This window comes from Vidua macroura, chromosome 5 (genome assembly GCF_024509145.1).
Source record: "Vidua macroura isolate BioBank_ID:100142 chromosome 5, ASM2450914v1, whole genome shotgun sequence".
In the NCBI taxonomy this organism is placed as follows: Eukaryota; Metazoa; Chordata; class Aves; order Passeriformes; family Viduidae; genus Vidua; species Vidua macroura.
The window spans coordinates 38,144,638-38,167,314 of NC_071575.1; the positions used below are offsets into that span (position 1 = coordinate 38,144,638).

The 22,677-nt window shown below is 37.7% G+C and overlaps 2 protein-coding genes across 5 annotated transcripts in view; both read right to left on the reverse strand.

The window, feature by feature from the left end:
- The window catches only part of TPH2 (tryptophan hydroxylase 2), a 51,631-nt gene extending 49,386 nt beyond the window's left edge, over nucleotides 1-2,245 (reverse strand). For both annotated transcript variants that reach the window (XM_053977657.1, XM_053977658.1), the window contains exon 1: nucleotides 2,072-2,245. In XM_053977657.1, coding sequence (XP_053833632.1) covers nucleotides 2,072-2,176 — 105 coding nt within the window. In that variant the 5' untranslated portion in view covers nucleotides 2,177-2,245. The remainder of the gene's footprint in view (nucleotides 1-2,071) is intronic.
- A 10,416-nt stretch (nucleotides 2,246-12,661) lies between these two features.
- Nucleotides 12,662-22,677, reverse strand: part of TBC1D15 (TBC1 domain family member 15) — a 33,458-nt gene continuing 23,442 nt past the window's right edge. For 2 of the 3 annotated variants that reach the window (XM_053977189.1, XM_053977190.1), the window contains 7 exons: nucleotides 21,593-21,709; nucleotides 19,930-20,030; nucleotides 19,145-19,244; nucleotides 18,638-18,735; nucleotides 14,434-14,550; nucleotides 13,714-13,800; nucleotides 12,662-13,030 (listed from right to left, as the gene is read on the reverse strand). In XM_053977189.1, the coding sequence (XP_053833164.1) occupies nucleotides 12,824-13,030; nucleotides 13,714-13,800; nucleotides 14,434-14,550; nucleotides 18,638-18,735; nucleotides 19,145-19,244; nucleotides 19,930-20,030; nucleotides 21,593-21,709 (827 nt within the window). In that variant the 3' untranslated portion in view covers nucleotides 12,662-12,823. The remainder of the gene's footprint in view (nucleotides 13,031-13,713; nucleotides 13,801-14,433; nucleotides 14,551-18,637; nucleotides 18,736-19,144; nucleotides 19,245-19,929; nucleotides 20,031-21,592; nucleotides 21,710-22,677) is intronic. The other variant, XM_053977191.1, reaches the window with a different exon arrangement.

Here is a 22,677-nt window from a genome sequence, read left to right on the forward strand (position 1 = left end):
ACAGAAAATTGCACCATCCTTGGCCACTCTTACATTCTTCTCAGAATTTGTGAGTCCAAGACTGTTTTAAGTGAAATTTCAGTCATCATCTTCCAAAAAATGTTATTTTCAAATCTTAAATCTTGTTTAAATTCCAACAGTACAGCCTTTATCGACAATTTTTATAGCATCAACCACATTTTTCAAAAAGCAGCCTGCATTTTCTGATACTTAGGCTGTTACTTCTGGAGAAATTAAGTCTTCAGTGAGATGCTAACTGCTTTGTTATAATCCATAAAAATATGCAGATACACATTAAAAACATATACTATTTCTATGATTCAAATTGATTAAATTGTACTTCAGTAAATTCTAAAGCAGCTTACAGAAAATAACCTGAAAATTCAACTTTTTGAACAGATCTTTTAACACTCTTTAAATGGAACAGGTGAAATCAGCCACATTTAAAACAGGTACGGGGCATGCTAAGTCTCTTTGGTCTTTACTCATTGTTTATTAGAACACAAGGGAACAATCTGGAAAACCAGTTTGTTTGCATAATGATATATGAATGGGTTTCACACGTGTTTATTTTTTAGCAATTGAGCTTATATGAATCTGCTCCTACCTGATATGGTAGGAATCTTGCCCAGGGATAGTTATGGGGAAGGTCACTTTTGTTTTAACTTCAGTAATATCTAGGATTTGGATAATTCCTTTTCACATACATCAAGCACACAACCTCCAGATGAAGTGACAAAGGTGCTGCTTTTACAGCATGTGTGGTTTTTCCATGTGTGCTGCTTTCTAGAAGCTTTGTGCACATCATCACAGAGTCAACTGAGCATCTGAGAATCTCAGTCAGTTCCTCTGGAAAACAAGGGCACTCAGCACTTTCCAAGCCCATCACAGGTTCCCTAATGCTCTCAAGAGCGCATTACCCGAAGTGATGATTGAAAGACCCTCTCAAGCATTTGAAAACTAGAATGAACACCTATTTGTTATGAGTCCAGTAGAAGAGGATGAAGTTGAATTTTATTAGCCATGTTCATTAGTACACTTCATAATTAAACAATGACTAACAGACCAACTTTCCTAATGAAAATTACTTATCTGAAGCAAGTGAAAGTCCTCAGGAAAAGAAGTCATTTACAGCAGAACTCAGAGAAGAAAGTAACTCAAATATAAAGACAGTAAAACAAATTTATTACATTTAATTCAATGCTTTCAATAGAAGCTGAACATGTAGAAACAGGGATATACCACATTTTACTATAAAGCCAGTAGGCCAATTCAAAACTGGTACAAACCCATGTACTCTGCTGGTTTTACCCAAGTGATAAAAATCTTCATCTCTTACAAAATTCTACAGGAGTCACAGTCTTCATAATCCTAATTATTTCATGTATTCAGAGTAGGTTGCCTTATTTAGTCACACATACTTTTATTTACCTGTTAGCATATAGAAGTTTATCCCATGCTTGGAACCACCCAAGCACCCGTTGCACCCATATCATCACCTTATGAAGAACCATGTCTATCTTCTGACAGTCTTTTTCAACAGTGCCCTGGCACGGTGTTCCCACGTGTCCTTGCACACCGTCGGCAGAAGCCGGGAACACAGCAGCAAATCCACCGGCACCAACGCAGAGTGCACGGCATTTGTGTCTTGCCAAAAATGCTTTCTAGATCGTGCTGTGAGCCTTACGAGTGCCCTGAAAAGGCAGTCTCTGCTGATGTGTATAACCCACTGGACTAACGAAGGGCTTCCAAAATCCAAGCATTTAAAACCATCTGAGCTGGATCCAATGCTTTTTTCTATTATTCCAGCGGCAATACGGTTCATTTCTGCAGTAGGGCTTGTATTGCTAATAAAACTTTTTCTGTTATTTATGACACTTTTAAGGCAGCGTTTTGAACGGAGACCGATTCGACAGCAAAGTTAGTTCCACCGGCCCCTGCAGCTGCTGCGAAACTGCTGACTGGACCACGAAGCGAGGAGCAAGGGGGACGCACGGCTGCCTGGCACCGGGCCCCGGCGGAACCCGACCCCCCGGCGGCCCGCCCTGCCCGCCCCGGCCCCGGCACTTACGGTGAGGCTGCCGGCGGCGGGGCGCTCCTCCGGCAGGGCCGAGTCCAGCGAGAAGCCCCGGCGCGCCCAGTACTTGCTGGAGAACATCATCATGGCGGGCTGCATGGGGCCGGCGGCGGGCGGGGGGCAGCGCCGCGCTCTGCCCGCCTCGCCCGCGCCCGCTGCCTTTATACGCCCCCGCCGGGGCTGATGGAAACACGATTAGGGGACACCCGTCTCCGGGTGACGAGAGCCGCCGGCAGGCGGACGCCCACGGTTCCCGCTCATCTCAGCAGCCGGGGCGGGACGGGACAGCGCAGCGCGGAGAGCGATCCCGCCGCCTCACGCCGGCAGCAGCCGCGCAGGTCCCGCTGCGGAGCCGCTGTCCCCACCCGCCCTGAGGCTGCTCCGGGCGGCTCCTTCGCCCTCCCCTCACACCTGCGCCTGCCGCGGGCGCTCCGCTCCGGAGCCGGCCCGAACGGCACGGCCGGGCCGGCCTCCGCCTTCACCGCGGCAACAAGGCACGGCAGGGCTCACAGCCCCGGGAGCAACAGGCTCGAGAATGTGAGGACAGCACGGCAGAGAATTGCAGGAGCCGAGCTTCAGCGCAGAGGTGTTGTGCAGAGATAGTGAGAAATGCTTTGGTGTAGAAATCCATCTCCCCGTTTAAGTGAGCAGAAGGCAACTGCTGAAACAATAACTTGACTGCTTGACTTGCTTGACCCATCTCCCAAATTTACTTGCGAAATTTAGGATTTCTACCTTCTCTTTCATTGTAACATTCATTTTGTGACTTGCCATCGTCACTTGCCATCCCAGCTCCTCCTCACTTCTTTCATCTTCCAGAACCTCTCCACTACATCCTTTGAATACATAGGTTACCCTACAGCACGTAGCACTGAGCAGCACACCTGAATTGGGAGCACTTTGTCAGTTTCCCTCAAATATGTACTCAGTTTTCTCTATTCCAACACACCAGGCAGGGGAAACTTACTACTTCCCCTTGAAAAGCACCATCGGTGACTTGCCCTGAGCCTCCCAAAAGAGGGGCAAACTAGTTGAATGCAACAGCTGGCTTCACATGGCCACACGTATTATTAGCTCAGTCTCATATCCTAAGTTATCAAGAGATGTTCCCTGTCCTGTGTTTTCTCATTACTTTTGATGATAGGAAAGCAAGCTGGTGTCTTTGGACTTTGATATTCCTATCTGCTGTGCATGAGATACATAGACACGGTTCCTGCAGTTGAACAATTTATGAGTGAGGTTGCTTAGCACTTTCTGAATGCTCCGGTGACAAAACCAAACATGACTGGGCGCCTTTCCACCTACAGGCAAGACAGAGCATGATTTTATCTAGTGTTAGATCCTGGCTCTGCAGCTGGGACATCACACAATTCAATGACCCTACTGCTCTGGAGCCTCATTACTGTTGCACGTTCGTGCAGTAACCAGAGTACAGCAAAGGTTTTGTCTCTCATAACCGCTTCAGCGTGACTCCTGAATGCAAAACAAATGAAGGAGTCAGGGGGTGTTAATAACAGGTAGAAGGACTCCAGTGCTTCAACTGGTTTTAACCATGCTCTCTGCCCATGTGTCCCACAGAGAGATTGCTTCTCCCTAGAAGGGAGTTCCTCTTTGGCAACTTGTATTTTGTAGATGGACTTTGCCATATCAGCACCAGATCAAAAGACATTTAGGGACTGAAAATGTTTATTTCTTCTTTGTTCTAGCTGCTGTACAGAGCTGGTATATGGCTCTAGGAATATTGCTAAACTACAAATTTTGTTGAGAGCTCAACTTACTTTTCTATAGTTCACAGTGCTGTATATTTAAACTAAGTAAATTCTTAAAATCACTGACCAAAAAATTAGAAGTTCATCAAAGCAACTGTTCAAAAGTACCTGATCTAGAGCATATCAGAGTGTCGCTCAGCAATGCTATTTCATCTTGGGAAATAGAGTTAATGTTGACAGTAAGAAATGGATAAGCTCACTCTTGTTACTAAAAGGTACCTCATGGCCTATAATCAGAATTCAGAAACTGCAAGGTCCTCTTTACTTTACACACACTTTCTTTTTTTCTCTCATGAGACAGCAGAGTCACTGTTGCCTAAAGTCCTTGGCTATGCACTTTTTAAGCTTAAAAATTTGCAGAATTCTCAAGTGAAAATTGAAATCTAAAGCAAAACTGTGAGATGTTTTCAATGTTTGAGTCATTTTAGTCCCACCAGAGATATCAACTGCCAGTTTCAGCACATTTTCCTTAAAAATATTTGTAACATTTACCATAGCTTGATTGAACCAGAGGGTGAAATTCACAGGGCAGAGCAGCTAGTATTTACCAAAAAACTATTCAAATTTAGCCCTGCCTCTCCCAGATCACCAAGTCTTTGTCTCAAGGCACACTACAGCAGGAAAAAGAACTCTCAAGTCATCATGCAGCAGAAGAGAAACAGAAATGAAGCTATGAAAAGGTATCACAAAAGCATAAAGGAAGATGGCCTCCACAAGGATCTAAAATGTAAACAGCACCATTATTCAATGTCCGTTAAAGAGGCAGGGCAGAGAACAGATTTGCTAATTATTCATGTAAGAGATGTTGACACAAGCAGAAAATAGAAGTCCCAATACCTTTTCAAATCACAATTTTGTTGGTAAAACAAGGACTTCATGAAACAACTGACAAGTGGACTAACCGAAGGAGCTTTTTCAACAAGGAAAGATGTACATTCTGTTCCTGTTTACCAGAGATAAACACACACACTCCTAAGTCCAGTTCTCTGAGCAATGTAAGTCTGCTATGAAAAATCTGTGATGACAATGTACACTTTATTTTTAAGTCATGAAGATATGGGTTTTCAAGCAGCCAGCAAAACCATCCCAAGGTCTTTTAACACTAAGGGGATTTTAACCAACTAACAACCATTGGGCAAGGATATCTACCAAAAGATAGACTGGCTAGGAAGGTCTGGGAACAGAGATGATATGAACATAAAGTGAATTCACAATTTTCAGCAAAAGAAAGGTTCTGAGAAAAAGGCAGAAACAATTTCAGGAGGAAAAAAAAAAAGGATTTCAATAAATTTAGTTATTACAAGAGCCAAGAAGAGGGAACCTAGAGCAGAAAGACAGTCCTTTCCCCGCTCCAGGGAAAACATAGTTTAATCAGGAAACTATTTCATCACAGAGGAAGTGTGGTCTTCTACTACACTTATACTAGTAATAGTATAAGTCATTAGTTTGTCATTACCTTCAACTTAAAAGAAGAGCTTATAGGAGATGCAAACAAGGACCAAGCTACTAAATACAGGTAGAATAGCACATAGATGAAAGCTGTGGTACAAAATTCAAAGTCATTAATATAGGATATCAAAAGCAACTTTAAAAAAAATTACTACAGCAGCAGCTATAAGAAGTGAACTATTAGACCATTGAACACAAGGAAAGGACAAAACAATAAAAGCCCTTAAAATTAGCTAGGTATTCAATGCACTTTTTTTACATCAGTCTTTGTTAAAGAATCAACTGTGACCAGATGTCTATCATAACTAATAGCAAGGGCAGAGAGATAAGCTCTTTGCTTTTAACAAGATGAAACAATGTTGGAGAATACTTCTGATGAGTCTGATCATAGCGAATGAGAGCACAGAAACCATTTACAGAGGAGGCTCATTAAACCTCTGCCATCAATAACTGTTTTAAGAACTATGGGGAAGGACAAGTGACAAAAGACTGGGAAAAGGCCAAAATTATGTCAGTCTCCAAGAAGATAATGGGGAGGAAGAAGGGCTGAAGAATTACATACCAGCCTAATTTCATTTGTTTGAGAAAACAGAAGTACCAAAATTATTTGTAACGATCCAGAAGATAACAGATGATTAAACAGTCAGAACAGATTTGCTGAGAACAAATTGAGACAAGCAAATTTCATTTCCTCTTATGAGAGTCCTGCGGACCAAGGCAAAACAATGCATGTCATTCATCTTGATCGTAGTGTAGCATTTGGCATAATTTCTCATAACATTTTCACAAGAGAGATATGGAAAACAGGTACAGATGAAAGTACAAATCATACAAAGGGGTGGGTTCAGTTAAATGGAAGGGTTCAGAGAACAGGGGAGCCTCAAGTACCTACCCTCACACCTGAACTATTTAGTAGAAGCCTTACATGAGCCCCTGGGGGGGGGGGGCAGCTGTAAATTCCCAGACTGTACCTACCTCAGAAATGCTGTAATGGTTACAAAATTTAAGCAGATGCTGGGGCAAAGAGGGCTGCTTACAGATAACCAGCTGCACAATCTCCAGGGTAGGCAGACCTCCTGCGAGGGAAGTCAGAAGTTACAGAAAATCTCTAGCAGCATGCAATCACTCTATCTGCACTGGAAATCCACAAACACCTGAAATCTTGCTTGCATAATACAGTGCAGGATCTCCAAAAGTATCCTGCAAATGGATTAGAAAGGCATCTAGCACAAGACATGCCCTCTAACAAAAGATACTGTAGCTAATCAATTAGCTAATTTTTTTAAGTGCCTTCCAATACTGTAAATCTGGAATTTTAACAAACTTGTTGTATGCATATATACAAGTATTCACCACATGAGGAAAAAATGTGTGGTATGATTGATCTGGCTAAGATAATATAGGTCTGAAATTTCAGTTCCTTTATGCTGTTCACTGTGTGCTGTACAAGCTAATCACACCTGCATAAAAGGTGTAGCAGCCCACGGCAGAGCACAAAGAGCTGGGATTGCCACTTTTGGTCACAGCAGTAGAACTCGTTTGTTGCTTGAGGAATTATTAAGTCCCTGAACCCAGAAGTTTGTACTTTAAAGACATCTTTGTTCTCCTGCATCACTTACTGGAGCAGTAAAACCAGAGGAGTGTGTGGAAGCTCTCCAAGACCAGTGCCCAAAGGTAGCATGTACTGATGGAACCTAAAGGCCATCTAGACCAATTCATATACCAAGAGTGCTTTGGAAAAAATCTAGTGTTGCATCTCTTTGAGTTTTGGCAAGCAAAACAGAACATCTGCACACCAGTTGTATGTAATACAATTAATTTTTTTGCATCAGATCTAGATGGGTGCTTAAAAAGTGTCCTCTTCAATATAGCAAGGAGTTTTTCCTAACATAATCTCACTCATCATCAAGAATCATCACACCAAAGGGGTCAGGCCAGGATGGAGTTCACTTTCCATAACAGCCTGTATGGTGATGTATCTGGGTTTGTGCCTGGGTCAGCGTCAGTAACAGCAGGGTTTCAGCTGCTGCTGAGCACTGCACAGAGCTGAGGTTCTCTGGCTGCTTCCCGGGGGTGGCACAAGCCTGAGAGCAGTCACAGCCAGGACAGCTGACCCAAACTGACCAAAAGCACATTCCACACCACATGCCATTGTGCTCTGTCATAAAAGCTTAGGGAAAGGAGGAGGAAGCAGGTCATGGCACTTCATTCATGATCATGGCCTTTATCTTTCCAAGGAACCTGTGGTGAGATCTTGCTCTCCAGGAGGTGTATTGACACCTGCCTGCTGATGGGTAGTGCATGAAATCCTCTTTGTGCTTTCCTTGTGGGAACAGCATTTGTTTTTCCTGTTAAACTGTCATTGCCTCAGTCATGAGCCTTCCTGCCTTCCTTCTATTTTCTCCCCATCCATGGAAGAGGAGAATAGGCAAGAGGCTGGGTGGGCGCATGGCTGCTGGCCAGGGTCAACTGCAATGCTCCAAGAGGACACAAGTGACCACCTTTTGCTGAACTGCTGTAGCCTGGGCAGCAGTTTCAGCTCTGCACATCGGGCTCTGCAGTGTTTGGTTAATAACAAGATACACCTGCAGAAACAGTCTAAGAGCTAATGTTAAGGTAGGATATGAGGCATGAGCCTGTATAATCAAAATATATACTATAATTGAATTCTTTGAAAACAAAACCCATATAGAAGAATGCAATAGAAGAATCGGATGAAGAGAATTCATCTATTTGAATTACGTAGAAAGTTTGAAATATATATTTGATTCAGCTGTGAAATTCATTTTGGATGAGGTAAACATGGACATCCTACAACATATCTTTTGTTTTCAATTCATCATAAAAATTCAACTTGGGCCAAAGATATTGTGATTTAACATGAAAAAATACCACATTCTCAAAAAAATGTTTAAGAATAAAATCCTCACTCAAATGAAAAATTAAATTCAAGCTTTGTTTATACAAGGTCTGCACTGCAATAATATCACTTAATTGAATAGCACATTTTGAAGTCCCACTAAACATGAAGAACAACTTATCTTTTAACACCATAAAAAAACCCAAAACCATTTGAAAGCATCTTCAAATCAAATATAGTATCACACATATATGAAATCTGTCTGTTAAGCACTCACTTATGTATCTGTGTCTCATCACCTTATCAAAGCTCATATACATAGCTCATGGTCACACCAACTACTGAGCTAGATGTAATTGCACAGACAGAACCAAGAGTAAGGATTTCTGGCTTTAAACTCGGCCACCATAGAGCAGCTCATGGAATTTTTCTTATAAGAACAAGCACTGATTTCTCTCACAGGGTTCTTTCACACAGAGATGGCACCAACCACTGAACAAATACTCAGAAACAACATGCAACAGATTTGAAAAATATATTTTAAGATATTTAGCCAGCCACACATAAAACTTTTACCAGTCACTCTTCCGCAGCCCACAAACCAACCTTCAGTTTTCAGTTGCATCAATGCAATTACTAAAATAGAGTCAGAAGAACATTTAACACATAAGCAAATTATTAATCTTGTACTCAGCACACTTAATTGTTTTTTTTTCCAATTCTATTTGTAACATTAATCAATTCACAGATGCACTTTTAGAATGTTGCTAACCTCTTCAGCATTGTCATCTCTGCTGTCCAACAGAGAAAGTTTTGAGGAAAACATAGCTTCCACCTACAGAAATTCAACCCCATACTTGGTAAGGCTTCATTTGCATGACAGTAGTATGCACAAATCATGCTAGTGATACCAAAACTAGTTCATAATCCAAATTCTGAATGTTAAATTATTTAAAATAAAATCTTTTTTCAAGTTAGACAACTGTCTTATAACAGAAAATTTTTTTAAGACAAGTGAGGAACAAGTGCCTCATACATTTTGAGCTAAAATACTATCTCAAAAAGTAGAAGAACACTTCTTACAGGTTTCTGAAAAGTTTCATCAGTGGAGCTTTAATTTGGTGCTCAAGAATGTATTTGAAAGTAATGAGGAAACCAGTTCCTCACTGTTTGACTGACTAGGGCCAAGGAATTTTGTCACATAATGTGTGAGGAAAAGCTAAAGAGAATAATTAATGAGGCACCACCAGCATTTTAAAACTGTCCACCAGAAAAATTTAAAGGTTTTAAGAAAAAATCTTGTTAGCAACAAAACTGGGCTCTGTTGAACACTAGCACCTTAGTTTGAATTAAACTACAGGTCAAAACAAAAGCATTGCTAATACAATGTTTTCTATTAGCATTGTTTTTGTTTTGATCTGTAGTTCAATTATCACACTCTTTCTACATCTGATTCTCAAAGCAATCAGTACCTTTTGTAACATATATATATAACCTTAAAATCCTTGAACATTACCTGCAACAACCAAAACAAAACCTCCAAACCCAACACAGGTTTGAAGGCCACTGGCTACAACATTCACTGGGTGCAAACAGAGTCACTGTAGCTGAACAGGACAGGCACTATTCAATGTAACTGAAGCTTAAAGTGATGACTTTGGGTAACTTAGGATAATCTTTTTCTAGTGTTTAACTTCCCTGTATCAAAACCCTTTCATAAACATTCACATTAGTCCAAATTTCCAAGAAACTTCCACCTCCATTTTGTAAGCTATTTCCATTTCTCTGTTTTGTAAGCTACCATCTTGCCCACAAACAGAGGAAAATAACTTCAAGAACGTAATTTCAAAATGAATAAAATTGCCCAAAAAGGCAAAATGAGGAAAAAAAAATATTTGAAAGAACTGCATCAATATAATTTTTATCTTGGAACAGATAACACTGGAAAACTGCTGTGATGGAAAAATACTAAGTTTTAAACCTCATCCACAGAAGATAATTATCTTCAAGTGTCAAACATTAAAAAACAAAACAGGTTCGTAGGAATTAAACCAGTATTGCCTCTTTTATGGCCTGACAACTGTGACCAAACTGTGTTCTGGTTTAGCTCACATTTATTAATTCTAAGCAATCTAAGTTATTCAAATACAAAGTAAATTTAAACATCCTGAACTGTCAACCCAAAGTATTTCATGGCATTTTAGCCATCATGATCCTGATTAAAGCTTCTCACAGTGTTTTTGAAGTCTCCACTGAGACTAAAACAATCAGGAATAGTTTGGTGGAGGATGAGGTTTCTCCTGCAACTCTTTGCAAGGCTGCCTGTCAGCAGGAAGGAAACTACAGATAATGAATGCTCCAAGGGGCCTTTCATCTTATTGTTGGAAAGCTGAGCAAGCCTACCTACCCCGAGCCCTCCACAGCAGCTGCTCACTGTTAGCTCACGAGCAACCTTCTCATCTTTGACATCCAAGTGCTGAATACAAAGATAAAAGATGAACAATTATACCAAAAAAGAAAAGGCATACTTTACTTTATGGGCTGGTAGATTTTCTTAGCAGCCATAGCTGCAATTCTAAGAAATTACAGAATTCCACTTAAATATGTCTTTCCCAAACATTTGAATATTCACGTTCAGTCAGTTATGGTGTTCTTCAAGATCTTAGTATCTGGAATAGAGTTTTTTTGTGGCTGCACATCCTAAATAACTAAGAACCATGCACAGTTAACTGACAGCTTACCCACTGCATTTCTGTTGTAGACATTTCCCTCCTCCTTCCATAGTTGTATTGAACATAATTTTTGATGGAAAACATTTTGCAAGTACACTTCAAAGTGAACTAGGTACTCCAAAAAATACTGAAACTAACTTGCTTAATATCTTTGAACCAAAGTGTTGAATATCTAAGTTCTAATGCCTTTCTGTATTCTATGTCACATTAAATTAACTGCCAAGAAGTGCAATGCTCACCAGGGAACAAAGGCATGATGCTTCACAGTAATTTCCTGGGCAGGAAATGAAAGGCTACAGATAACACTGAGCTGTGAATCCTTGACTTTCACGGCCTAGGACTCAAGTTCTTATTAACTGATGAGAGATAGCACATTGACGATATTAAAACTAAAATCTGTACTGATTCAGCTGTCCAGTGTTTGCTCACAACTGGTGAGAGAAGTTGACTCTACTCCCAAATTATTTTAACAACTTGATTTATCTATTGAAGCCTATTGTATTACTTGTATTTGCTTAAGATGGCACAAATAATATTTGTAAAAGCTCCAAAAGAAAAGAAAGCTCTGCCATATCCCACACTTCAACTACCTAAAGAGGAAAGGCATGTTCCACTCTGTAGTAACAAGCAGAAACTCCCACAGCCCTCCATTACCCACAAAATATGTCATATCCATGGACTAACCACTGGCTGTCCCCTCTGGCTCATGTTCTTGCATTAACAACCAGACAACTATATTTTTTCTCTAAATATGATTTAATTAAAAACACTAAATCAGCTTTGACTTTTATTTTATATATGTACAATAGTTACCAAATAATGAATACACTTAATCAGTTATGTTGAATTTCACAAAACATCAAAGACATCAGCATGGCATGGAATAAACTCACTGCCTTTTGCAGATACAAAAAAATGCATTAATGTTAATTGTGATTACCATTTTGGTGTGCAGTTTGTTGGTTGGCTTTTTTATAACCTGCTTACCAGTTCTCCAGATAATGTTGCCATAAAAACAGTGTAAGTGGTTAATTGATCAGTTAATATATTAACAAATATGAACATTAGTAAAGTTTGCAAGGTATCAATTGCAAAATTACATCAAGTGTAGGACTGAATGTAATCATATGAAAGTTATCTTCAGTTAGAAAAGTTCTGAAAAAGAGCCCAGGTTGGAGCTGTGCATTAATTTGGTCAAACTGATTCATATGAATGAACAGTCAATTTTATTTAGATATTGAAAATACAACTATCCTTTTTAGTATTCACAAACACTTGTGTATATAGTGTGTGTATGTGTGTAAATATATATATGTATATATAAAGTGAAGATATGTTAATGTAAAAATATACTGTTCACCCACTCCCAATTACACAAAATTCAGTATTTGGACATTAAACTGTGCAAGTATGAATGTCCATTTCAAATCTACATTCAACCAGCAACAAATACTTAGAAGTATTTTTGTAAACATTTGCAATAGGGAAAATCCATTTACAAAAGAATCCTCCTTTAACACATCAGCATCACTTCAGCTTGAAAATTTTGTACAGCAGCTTCAGCTGCCATATTGTGAATCTGCTTAAATTGAAGAGCTCACACTATCTTAGATCAGTATGTGTGAAAGCTCAGCAAATGCAGAAATTTCTTTCATTCTTAATCATCATCCATTTCCAGTTTACCAGCAAAAAGAAAATGCACTTGGCTACAAAAATATTAAGGAATGTTATTGAAAACAAAAGGCTATTTTGGTAGAAGAAACTACAAAAATAGTTAAGTTGAGTCATGTTGTAAAGCTTTAATGCAAAAGCATTACAGTACAGATTTTCTTTACAACCTTAAAGCTTAATCAACACCAAATTTAAATATCCATCTCTCAAGTGCTTGAAAAGAATGTGCTCAGTGAAAGTCTTTCTCCAATGGGACCAAGTGTAATTAGGCAGGTGTCAGGTTCTGTGTCTCAGCCGCCTGCTGAGCACCGTTCCCCGTCCCATTGGCAGCAATTACAGGGGTTGAGATACTCTGATATAGTGACGTCGGACAGCTCAACTCAGCTCCACTTTCATCCTCTCCAGTATCTGAATCTGGCGATACCGAACTGTTCTCTATCCCCAGGATCTCACTGACTGTTTGAGGCAATTCCTAGAAAGGAGGTGGCAGGGGAAATATTAAAAATCACTGTAATTAAATGCAAAAAGTTAACAACAAAGTCCCCTCTGTCCATACTGTATTCCCAGTACTCATTTGTGTGAGAAATCATTCATCTGAATTTAGCTGTACTGAAATCATCTCTCTCAGCAATACTTACATTACAGTTAACATTTTCTGTAGCTGTTTTTCAAGAAGACCACAAAGGGAACACACTCAGGAATCAATTCCTGATTAATGCTGATTAATATAATCTTCATACAAAAGTTAAAGTCTAATCAACTATTACAATTACACTTCACATTATTGAAATTAGTTTTATTGAGTGACCCACTAGTTTTTGTCTAATAAGTCTGGCAAGCTTTCAATGCAATGCACCTTTCAACTAGTTTTTCTCAAGCACACCAAACATCAAATTTCTTGGAGTGAGGTTACCTAGTGAAAGTTGAGAAATCACAACCAAAAACCACAATTCAGCTTTCCCCCAGTGAACAGTATTACTCTATAAAATCAATTACTCTTGTTTACAGACTTCTCAAACATAGGCATTGCATAGCTACACAACATGCTATACTGTACCCAGGCATTCAGTTATTTCACAAGTCATACATGAACACTTACAGCTAACTACATACTTTTCCTGTCTATAAACCTTCACAGTAGATAGATATCTTTACCTTGCAATTCATCATCTGCATAGAAATTGCTTCTGCTTTGCAGAGTATATATTCCACATCGATTTTCATAGACAGTTCATTGATATGCTAAAAATAGATTCACAAGGTATAGTGAGATAAATTATAACTATGTTTCACCCAAAATATACTAATACGGTGCACTGCACTGTAATACTGCACTGCTAATAAGTATCACCTTATTAGCGTACCCCTTAAGCTACGAAATGCTAGACATAGTCTATAAGCTTTGAGAAATGGCTACTCAAAGATACAGTACGGAACAGCTGCCTTTCACCAGCATCCAAGGTCTGCAAGAAGAATCCATAGTACCTCTAAACATGACAAACTATCTGGCCCTCCTACATACTTCCCCCAGCAGCTCACATTTTCACATATGATAAATTAGATCACAGAAGATAAAGCAAAAGTTAGTATTAAATATCATCAGAGGGGGAACCATTTTCAATCTATTAATGATCTTATGACTAAACACAGGCATCCAATAAACCATTTTGAAAGCCTGCAGGACAGACATTTAACCCTTCAGAAGATAGTATGCACTTTTCCCTCCCCCAGCATAAATCACAATCATACTGCATTAACTCCAAAAAGTTAACTAATATTTTAATTTAGTACCCAAAAGACAGCCCCATACTAGCCACTAGGAAGACAACTCTACTGCAGCCAAAACCAGTACAATAATGCATAAGAATTTGGTACCTTTAGTATTTCATTGAACCCATAGTGCTTGTCCATTATTTGCTGTTTTTCAGATTCTAGGATAGCACAACAAAGGAGAAGATGAAAATTCTGACAAGGCAATTCCGTCCACATGACCTGTTAAAATATAAAAACCCCACATTTTAAATGCTTATAATTTTCCTCTGGAAAGAAAAGTAGTTCTTAGAAAATAAGTCCTCCAGCCAAATCACTTAACTAACAATAAGCTGTTTTCGAAAGCAACTAAGTTTTTGTAAAATTATTTGGAATTTTACTTTGGGCCCTTTAGAGACAACTGCAAGTCCGAGTCATCAAACACTTATCTGGTCCACTATAATGCTACTAAACCGCTTGAGCTTGTGGTCTTGTGAATGTGGGCTCTGCCTCAGCTCATGTGAAACAGAAGTAATTGAAGCTAACACATTATTTGTGTGGCTTAGAGTATCTGCATTAAGTGTGAATAGGCAGAAGAGTGTCATGCCCAGCAACAGCTAAAAAGGCTCTAATTTTTATAAATAAGGTGCTGAAGTTGTTCCCAATCCTGCCACCATGACATAAAGACACGTGCATGCAGGTACTGGGGGTGGGTGGGTATTCCTTTCCAACTGAAGATACACTGGCTTTTGGTCCCATGGAGGACACAATTATCATTCTTGAGTGGGACTGAAATACGTAACCTCAGTACTAATACCCTATTTTAGTACATTCACAAAAACCTTAAAAAAAAAAAGTATTTTAAAAGAACATGTGTGGTGGGCAGAAAGCTGGAGAACAATTTTGCCAACAAAACCAGAAAGAAGCAAAGTCTGTTTGCACAAATTGCCCTGACAGATAAAGGGATTTAAGATAATGGATTTACTCTCAAAAAAGGCAGGTAAGAAATCAGACTGCTGAAAATTTGTTATTTCATTAGCAAAAAACTTTTTTCATCATTATTGATGGAATAATGCCTTATAGCTGAGCAAGAGCTTATACTTGAACTTCATTACTAGTACATGTAACCTGTAAACAAGATTGCATAAATCCCAAAGATATCCACACCAAGTTCACCAAAATAGAGTACAATTAAACTTGACTGTTTCAATTCAGAAATTAAATTTTGCATCTTTATCAGACAACCAATATTCTGTTAAAGCATTCTCTCACTCCAGGAGAAAGACTGGAATGCAAGTAGGCTGATAAAAAATAACAGTTGAATGAAAATGCCTATAATCTACCCAACACAGTCTGTCTACACTACTATTGTGTTCTTCTACTCCTACTTTACAAGAAGGACATATTGACAGCTGTGCATTGATTTGGTTCAACATCAAGCTGCTGCCAAAAAAAAATCCAGACATTTTGCTACCATTTCTGATAAACCTTTTGAAGTCTGGAGCAGAGCATGCACTTAAGGTTATGTATGTAAATGCATAACAGCAGCATCACAACATGTTGGAAGCATGGAAGAAAAAGCAGCATTTAAATTATAAATATGAAGATAAAAATATAAGAATAAGGAGCAATAACTCTTTTTTTCTTTTTTCTTTCCGATATAGCTACACAAGTAAAGACTCGTGTGTTCTAACGCTACCTCAACAGCCATGAATATTGTAATAAATGTATGTAAAGTAACTTATTCCCAACTCATTTTGGCTTTATGTTACCAAGTGGTACTAGAGTAACACTGAAGCTAGGTATGAGTTAGTTGTTATTTTGTTACAGAACTTTTCTTCTGGGTTTCTTCTAAAACACCCACTGCACAAACAAAAGATTAAGAATTGGCTGGAATTACCAGGTGATACTGCCTGTCTCTCAAGTGAGAAGGAGGGACTGAACTACTCTCAATTTTGGGACAGCTAACAAGTGGGTCAGTAGACTATCTGGGCTGTGTTTGGGAGGCACTACTAAAATGTGCTCTAAGTTAACCCATCCACAGCCAGAGCAATTTAACCCACACACAAAAGGCATTGCGTGTAACATCGCAAATAACGGCACTCACATACTGTGTCTCAGCTTATCCACACAAGGTGGAATGTCACCTCTCTATCACATGCAACTCTGTCACAGAGCAATGAAACAACCACTCACATTTTGTACCACAATATGATTATGGCTCTTGCTCAGGAAGTGCAAAAGCTGGGAGTTAGCCTCTACTCCAGATGATGAGAACTGGCATCTCCCATTTCCAAGGTGAATGGAGACAGGAGAAACCAGACTAGTGAAGAATCTTTCTCATTCCTTTTTTTGTGATAAAACACTGGAAGTCATGAAGCCAGTAGGAACAAGGAAAAAGCGTCTGATGCTTACTTAGTGGTTCACATGAGTCAGAGGACAGAAACAGAGATCCACAAGAACCCTGAAATTAGCAAATCAGACGGAAAAAGCCCCAGAAGCCCTGGAACCTGGGACTGGAATCTCAGATGGTACCTCTCCTTCATCCCATTCTATGCACTGCAAGTGAGTATGTCATTGTGTAATATTGCCTTCAAATGGATTCCCTCATGTGTGCTATTACAAAACTGGACATGAGGTTTGCTCAGCCAAATACCCAAAAAAGTATTTAATTTCTCTATAAAGGGAAAAGGCCTCTGGAGTCTATAGCTTGCCTTTGTGAACTCCACTTATTTCACTGATACCAATGGTGCTGCATGGCTATGCACTGGAGAAAAAACAATTCACCGTAAGCTGGATTGATCAAGGTGACTCTGGCCTTCACATAAAAACATTAACATAATGCCTTAATTACTTTGTTTTAAAAAGGAAAACAAAATACTCCCTTTCCCATTCCATGTCTCCTAGCAAAGAAATTGAATACTTGTAGTAAACATACATTATGATGCACTATAAGAAACCTACAAGATTATCATATATCAAAAGGTTTCCATCATCTTCCTAAGAGAGGAAAAAAATACTTGAGAGAGAAATATAGTGTATTTCTTCCCTGTATGTACACATATATATGCCTTAAAGCAGAGGTGATAAAACATGCTAGCCTGGGACTATAAACTATAAACAAAAATACTGTTGTCATCTACTTAAAAAATTAGTCTTTAAAAAATACTGAGAATACAATACTGGGGGGAAGAGGTGATTGCATCTCCCCTCCCAAATCATTATCATTTATACCTTCAAATAAAAGAATTCTTCTGGTTTTGTACATATTGGTTTCCTTATTTATGAGTGTTATCCATGAACTTTTTTGTCCTCTGGTTGAAATACTACCTTAATACTCTATGATATTAAATTCTACCAACTGATAATAAAAAAGCTAAAAAATATTTATTTCAGACAGTTTTAAATACTGGTCCTCCTCTTTATGTGACTCCTTTTTCATTAGGGGAAAAAATGAATAAAAGTATCAACATCATTTTTCATCACATCAGAAGCAACATTATTTTTCATTATACTACAAACTTTATGCATCTCAGCTCTGTTCTTTTCATTACCCTTCTGTTCCTCAACACATACGATGTTATTCCTATAAAATACTCCCTCCATTCATCTGAACATTTATTCTGTTCTTCTGAGTTTTCAGTGAATATTGTGCTCCTGTTAAATGCATTTTTGACAATAAACCTGTCTTGTTGACACACTTGTCAATTTTCCCAGAATGAAAAATTAAAGACAAGAATATTAGTTAATCGTAATTATTTCATCTGATCCCAAGACCACCTAAATCAAAAAAAGATCCCATTAAGCCAGAATTATCACAACTTCAACATTTTGATGTTTTACATAATGTTATGTGGCATCACAAGGCCTTATCATCAAGATAAATGATCTTCTGCCATCATCCTCCTCATGGTTTTGGCTATCACAAACTACCCTGACAGTGCTTCATTCAACTTAATCTATAAAGCATCACCAATACCAAAGAATTAATCAAACAAATGCTCTTCCTTTTATCATGAGCTGTTTTCCATTAACAATTAACTGGTACTGTCCACTTACTACTTTCACTTAAGAGTCTCAGTTGAAGGCTCCTGTCCAAATAATTTTGGACAGCCAATTTATCCAAACCAGCTCTAGTAAGTATTTTTTCATTAACTTCACAAGTTGTTCTTCAGGCTAAAAAGACATAAGAAATGCTTGCTTGTCCTCAGATCATTGTACTAAATCCTTTTTAATTTATCAGAGTATTAAACACTTGGCAAAATGATCCATGCTTTTTGTTCTAAAGTCCAAAAACTGCTGGAGTTTGTGTGATGATATATTTCCTTACCTCCCAGAGTCGGAGAATATCTTGAAAACTAAATTCCCTTTTAAATCTGATAAGAAGCCACCGGAAACAAAAATAAAGGTAGCCTGAGTCTTGAGATTCTAGGAATAAGAGTGTGACATTTCAGAAGCATCAAATTTGGTTCAGACAACAGGGAAAAAAAACAAAACAAAACAAAACAAACAAAAAACCCCAAACAAACAAACAAACAAAACAAAAAAACAAAAACAACAAAAAAAAAATCCACCACACTTTACAGGTAGATGCTTACACCACTAATTTTTAAGATTAAAATTTAGAATCAAGGTATCTGCAAGAGTATGGCATATTTTTAAAACTGGTAACAGGATGACCCTATTTTTTCAATAAGCATGGAGCAATTATTGAAATATTTTAGGCATTATAAAGTTACAAGTCCTGTACTCATAGAATACTGGAATTATATTTAGACTTGTAAGGAACAGAATGCAGGAAGCTGTTTCAGTTACTGTGCATGAACAATACACCTACCTAAATAACTGCAAAATCCACTGTCTAGTAAACGAAGCAAATGACTCAGCTGAATAAGTTGTGTCTTCATACCCTGCATCTGTTCTTCAAAATTCTGATGCTGTATGGAATAAAACATTAGCACTGTCATTTTTATTAAGTCAATTTTGAGATTTGCAGGAATTTTAAGTTTTGTTATTGCAACATTGGTTCTCACGCTTTAGGTATTTAATATATAGACATTTAACTGTATTTCTATCTAATGAAATGTCTGCCTTTAATTGAGAAGTTTAACTAAAGCACTGAACTGTATTTCTGTGCTAACATTTATCATGTAATAAATTATAGTTTAAATCTGATTAAGCTCTGTCCTTCCCAGCAGCATGACTACACTCAAACAAAAAAATTCTCTTCTACTTTCGTATCAGTCACACATTCTTGCCACATGCACAAGTCATAAAAGCTTCAGTTTGTGGGAAGTCTAAACTGCATTTAACAAAACCCAAAAGGCAGGTATATAATGAAACCACTATCCTGAACAAAATCCTGCTTGAGGACTCCTGATAAATACAAATTTGTCCGTGATGGTTACTTTGGAATTCTTAAGGAGTCAAATATGCCTGCATCATACAGCAATACTATTGCAAACCCATCACAACCTCAATCAACAAAAGCATATTGACTCCAAACATAAATGACTGCTTTAAAAGAAGTCAAAAAACCCAGTGAAATTTATAAAGTAAAATTAACCCCAAATACTATCTGTAGCTTATCTGTTTCTTTGAGCTAAAAAAACCTAATTTTACCATTTGATCCATGTATGACACAAAGCACCAAAAGGCATCTACTTCATTCTCCATAACATACAAGACAGGTGACAGCAAGTCGCTCATCCCCTGCACATAACCTTGATGGAGAAAAAACAGAGGGGGGAAAAAGCAAAAAGAAATTTAAACTCAGCAGTTAAACAGTAATTTTTCAAGTGTGATGAATGACTGAGTGAAACAAATATTAGCACATACAGATACTATAATTCTCTGATTCAACTACCTGTAAAGACAAATTTGTATTAATAAGCACCAATATCCCGTAAATCTGATAAGATTTACAAGCCATTTCTGCCCATCTAAAGAGAATATAAAGCAAACACATTGTTCCAATAGCTATTAAAATATGTACAAACTGAGTTTGTACACAACATATTTTTAGTAAAAATGTTCCTATTTAGAACTCAGAAGCATATATTGATATTTTTAAGATTAAGTCTCTATTTTGCACCATCACAAATACAAACTTGTATATCATCTCCTTTCTATTTGTACTTGATTACTTTCTTCTAGACATTTAAAAATTTTGAGTATCTTTGCACTCCCTCACCCACCCTCTAATGAAGATTTTCTTCTCAAATTCACTTAAAGAGATGTTGAGCTGCAATTCCAGAAAAACAGTTCTTATGAAGAAAACTTTGCATTTTACACTTCTTTTTTTTTCCTGTCACTGAATATGCTTTAAAGATTCCTTTATTTAAGGAAATTGGGACTGTTCTGCTTGGACAGTACTTTAAATACACCCAAGCCTAAGACCATCTGTGTAACCAAGCAGACAACAACAAGGAATTCAACTATCAAAGTGAGAAAGGGAATTAATAGTAAAGTATTGCTTTCAAGCCAAAGAACAAGACTCTCTTTCAGAGAGAATGAAAGCTGACAAGAACTACAGCTCTGCAGCATGTTTACTAGCGGTTAAAGATTCAATCTTACTTATTGTTTTCAAAATCTGGCATAAAGTGGGCTTTTAGAATCCCAAAACTTTTCTGATACAGAATACCCAAAAAAACTCCAAAGTATACAACAGCCAAATGTCATGCCAGGGGTGAAGGGAGAACCGACTGCAAATATCTTTTCCCTCCTTCCCAACACAATTAACAAGAAATCAAGACTTAGCTATCACATTAACAGTGCGATTAAAGTGAGATGTTATATGCTTTTCCCTCTGCAGCAGATGCATGTACTAAAATGTAATTTTGACAGATTGCTAAGTGCACTTCTCAAGAACCAGCTTTTTAAATATTCAAAAGAACACCATGTTTACAAACAGCTGGTTCAGCATACTGAGCTTTAATTACAGCACTGGCAGCTGACTTATCATTTTTGTTGATATTATCAGTCTTAAAAATATATATAACACTCCAGCTCTGAAGACCTAAACCCATTCAAAACTCTGAAAAGCAAGACTGCTTCAATTCTATTAAAAAGTCAACACAAAAAAACCTAAACCACAAAAATCACACAAAACCCCCAAAACCAACAAATCTACATTATTAAACACTACAAATTATTATATTTAAAAAAAAAATTACAAAAAGAATTGCAATCAATACAAGTTCAATTCTATTAATAGGACTTTGCATAAGGAAATCTGCATATCAGAAGCCAAGAAGGCTTTTACATTCAGAGGGACGCAACTTACCTAAGTCAAAGTCATACATGCAATAGGTCATCAAAATATCATGAAGTAAAATCAGTCCTGGATTATCTTCGCCTTCATAGAACTTATTTGTTCGATCTGTCCTGTTAACATCTTTTTCTAAGAAAACAGTCCAGATTTAAAAACACTTTAAAAACCAGTCTTACAAAGCCAGTATCAAATTGATTCAGAATATCTAAGCTGATGATTTCTTTCTCAAACACTGTTGCAAAGCTTTGAAGTGTCTGAGACAACTACATAACTAATGCCATTTCAAAATAAAGAATGTTTTAAAATAAAGAATGTTTTAAAATAAAGAAAATCCTTCCTATCTGCAATGAAAGTATTTGCTTACAAACATATTTTAAAGCTTTTTGCTTTTTCTTTGATAATGCATTTAATGGAAAAAAATCCTGATTATAATTCAGCAAAAATGTTTTACACTTAAGAGGATTAAAAACAATTTTATGCAAGCTAACTCTACAATGCCATTTATGAATACTGATGCAATGCAGCATAATCCATAGTTGCAAAGTTCCCACATGATCAGCTCAAAGACACTGTGACAGTTCATAACGGTATTTTATAAATACTGTGTAATAAGCTCCTGTAACTCATGGCAGATGAAACTACCTCTTTCATCAGGTAGTTTTGATGTCTGAAACATACCAAGCACACAGTATACTCCTTAATAAGGTGAAATTCAAGACCAATATATTTTGAAATTTTGCAAAATTTTGAATGCAGTTTGATAAAAGAAGTATTTTGTAGATTTGAATCTATTTTACTACATAACTCTAATACTGCCACATACATTTCAAATACTTAAAAATTAAAATCATTTTCTCAACAGAAATAAGCACCTGGCCTTTTTTAAACTCAGAATATATTTTTTCTGTTATCATTCTCTAAAAATGTAGTTTATTAGTCTACCAAGACAAGACTACTTTGACCCTTCCAGCTTGTCTGTTGAGTAACTGCCTGAAATAAGTTTAGTCTTTCTTTCAGAATAACCAAGAAATCTTGACCTGATTCCTGAAAAAAATATTTAGTAATCCAGAACATGGATGCCCAAATCTCACTACCAA